The sequence below is a fragment of the Opisthorchis viverrini genome (assembly GCF_000715545.1).
Source record: "Opisthorchis viverrini unplaced genomic scaffold opera_v5_6, whole genome shotgun sequence".
Taxonomy (NCBI): domain Eukaryota; kingdom Metazoa; phylum Platyhelminthes; class Trematoda; order Opisthorchiida; family Opisthorchiidae; genus Opisthorchis; species Opisthorchis viverrini.
In genome coordinates this window covers 4377412-4380991 of record NW_008751662.1, presented here as the reverse complement: position 1 = coordinate 4380991, position 3580 = coordinate 4377412, and the positions used below count along the sequence as shown (strand labels likewise).

The following is a 3580-nucleotide window of genomic DNA, read 5'->3' as shown; positions in this document are numbered from 1 at the left end:
GAACTACGGATTCACGCCCCTTGCAAAAAATCGTTAACTATTCCTACCCTACTTACGTCTATTGGACAAGCATTCTTTGATGAACCTTAAAAGACGGTATCCCGAACTGCAAAAAGTGAAAGCCACAGTCAATGGTGCCAGTACTTTTACCATACCATGTGCAGACACTGTGGTCCTGAGAGCTAATGACAGGTATCAAATGCGGGAACTCCAAAATGATCAAAGTACTTTGCCAGAGGACATTAGGCTGACAATTTCTGACGCTTACAGTAACTGACAGTATCCACACGTTAATCAAGTTAAGGAGCAGGTGTAGATACCAACCACAATTTTCGACATAGATAACAAACCTATCATATTTTCATCAAATAGCGAGATGAAGCAGGGAAACCTACGCATATACGGAAGACAAGGTCCTCGCCTTGCCTTCCTCTCAAAAAGTTCCTTATAATAATCAAAAGCTTAGCAGTTAAACAAACCATACCATTTTCGACAGTGTTTGGGTCAGGTTTAGCGGCTAGCCAGACGGCTTGGATATAACTTGGAAATAGACTACAAAAGGGCTGAGTTTGATCGCTTAGTAGCACCCATCGTTCGAAAGCACCACTGGTTGAGGGTACCTGGAAAGAAATCACCACAGTATCCACGGCACCAGGAAGAATACATTAGGCCATCGCTACGAGTAAACCACACGCACTTGTGTTGTCGAAAAAAATCAAGTTTTCTGTGCTTCGCTTTGTTCTAATACCTCACTCGGTTTAGACTTCTTCAGTGTTCATTCAAAGGTTAAGATGACATTCGGTGAGATTCGAAATCCATTTCTGTGTGTTCTTCTGCTCGCCCGTGTTTAGGCCCCTCCCTATCTCAAACACATCTGATTATAAACCCTAGCTCTCGACATCGCTCACACGTCAACGAAAACTTCATGTATTCCGAACGCGAAGAGCCTCTTCATGAGGATGTCCAATGAACCGTCGTATTCTTCATGTGGGGCGCAGATACTTGCGACTACCAACCAACAACACAAAAAGGGGGCGGTAGAACACTGCCAGACAACTAAGTGTGTGTGTGTGTGTATGTTTACCCATTACAAAGGTCGATGAACGCATACCAGAAGTTTCCAGATACCCCGGTTTTACCATGTTCGCTTTACAGTATTTAGTAACAAATACCCATGCATGAAGAAAAGAAATTTACAGGCGTAAGGTCAACCATGCATTTCACTTGGTGTGATAAGAAGCGTTTCCCGTTTTCAAAGTGCGGTAGACGATCTAGTCAGGCAGCTGCACATCCATGATACCTTCACTATATCGACTACAACATTGTGCGCGAAATACTGCTGAACATGAGAAAGTCATTGATTTCTTGAAGTGGCATGCATAATGGAGGCACACACAGAAGCTCCAAGATGAGTCTTTTGGGCTACGATGTACCTAGCAGAGTAATCAAACCTGACGCCTGAGTGGTTCAGCACTTCGTGGTCGATACTCAACTGCATGATACTGAGTTTCAGCAACGTGGTTCGTGATTCGAAGCCGACTCCTGCCTCTCGACTACCCCTGTCTAGGCTTAAGCGAACTGACAGTATCCCAGCCCTCGTGCCTCATTCGTGTGGCATGGCAGCTAGGCACCGGAAGGGTGCCACAGCTGAACGAACGTGTTATTGAAATGTTTGTTTAGTACGCCCAGACAAGATGCGCTGCTCGATCCAGAACGGAATATTTTCTCTTGTTGGAACTTGTCTACGATTTTCTACAACCAATGACCGGATAAGCCATGCTAGAGACTATGGAGCACGGCGTTTCTCTGTTGGTGTAGACATACACTGGATGGGGTGCTTGAGGCAACCACACATCAGAATAGACGACACACAGCAGTCTTCTTCCGGATCTTTCAGGGAAAGTAAGCACTATTCTTGAACAGAAAAGGAAACGCACGCAAATATCGAAACAAGCCGGAGGTAGCCCCACTACATTTCTGGAACTATTTCTGAACACATCAAACACTAGCGATCTACCGCTTCGACGCACAACTTGGGACATAGCAGGAATACTACAAAAACGAAGAGATCCAAAAATGAAAAACGGAGTCATTTGCTGCCAGAGACGTCCGACGTCAAAGCGGTGTCTCCTAATCTTTGTAAAGCCGTCTAGTGATCAGAATGCGCCTTGGAAACCAATAGTCGAAAAAACTTCATTTTCCGGATGCATTGTGCGTGAATTGGCCATTTTTCAGGACCGTAGTTTTCGACTGTTACTAGGTTGCTGCTCATGGCGAATCTCTGAGCGCAAGCGAATTTCACTCCTCCTCCATGAAGTCTTCGCAAGTCTCATAACGACCAAACTCTTCTTTAGCATGCCGACTCGGCAGAATAATAGAACCCAGGTATTGTAAAAGTGACACGTTCAATTTTACCATTTCCTCGTATAACACAACCCCTTGGGCAATCGTCTGTGTGGAAAAGAATTTCGCTGCGCAGGTAACTACAAGTCCGATTACCTCTGCATAGTAGCTGGCTCGAACAAGAAGACTGTTGATCTTACAAGTTTTCGCCGAGTATATCAACAGCAAAAGCAACAACAAATAACAACACCTGCGCTTCGCTGTCACAAGACCGCATCAATTTATTCGAACGGAATCATATAATTGGGAGGAGGGGACGGGGAGGAGAGTCTAGGGCTAGCCTAGCACACATGCGAGGATTGGATGATCTGAGTTAGCTTTCTAGCAAAAGTTGTGCTTCCCTTTCTTCTTCAAAAGTGAAAACAATATCGTATATCCCAGATCCAGAACGTTCACACTCGGAGGACTTGAAATCGGGGGTTGGAGAAATTCTAGTGTTGTCTCATTGCCTCATCTTTTACAGGATTAAATGAACACGGAATGGAAATGCTTGCCGTGCAACACCACTTGTGGAAAGCCTTTGGAAAGCTTTTCATGCACTCTCATGAATCCAGAAGCTTGTCAATACAAACAAAGCATGATATTCACGAAGTTCCGTGCCACACCTTGCTGCGCAGGTAAGTAAAAAAAAGAACGGGTCGACAGAATCAAATGCACCCTTGTAGTCAAGGAATACCAAAAGTGTATGGCGCCCGGGTAGCTGTCAGGCCCGCTGGTCTATCCAACAGACGATTAAATGAACACGGAATGGAAATGCTTGCCGTGCAACACCACTTGTGGAAAGCCTTTGGAAAGCTTTTCATGCACTCTCATGAATCCAGAAGCTTGTCAATACAAACAAAGCATGATATTCACGAAGTTCCGTGCCACACCTTGCTGCGCAGGTATGTGAATCTGCATTACCTGTGGTGAAGGCACATCAGCTTATCCGCCAAGAGTTGCGTTTACAATGTTGTTATGCTCTCCATACTGGTTAGAAGCTGGTCATTGTGCGCTGTGGATATAAAAACTCCGTGTTTGGCCATAGATTTCATCAGAGCATTACCTGATTCTGGTGAGGACACCGGATCAGTAAGCAATTCTGCCCGCGTGATGTATGCAAAATCTACCTACCACACAGTTTTGAATAGTTCTGGCGTTTTACAATCAGTCAAGCTGTTTTGGATTTATACTGCAT

At 44.8% G+C, this 3580-nt stretch overlaps 1 protein-coding gene across 1 annotated transcript in view; it reads right to left on the bottom strand.

Annotated features, from left to right (window-relative positions):
* Positions 1 to 2298: 2298 nt before the first annotated feature.
* T265_00670 (hypothetical protein) overlaps positions 2299 to 3580 on the bottom strand; it is a gene marked incomplete at both ends in the record, with an annotated part of 6486 nt that continues 5204 nt past the window's right edge. The window contains one exon of the mRNA XM_009164498.1: positions 2299 to 2598. Coding sequence (XP_009162762.1) covers positions 2299 to 2598 — 300 coding nt within the window. The remainder of the gene's footprint in view (positions 2599 to 3580) is intronic.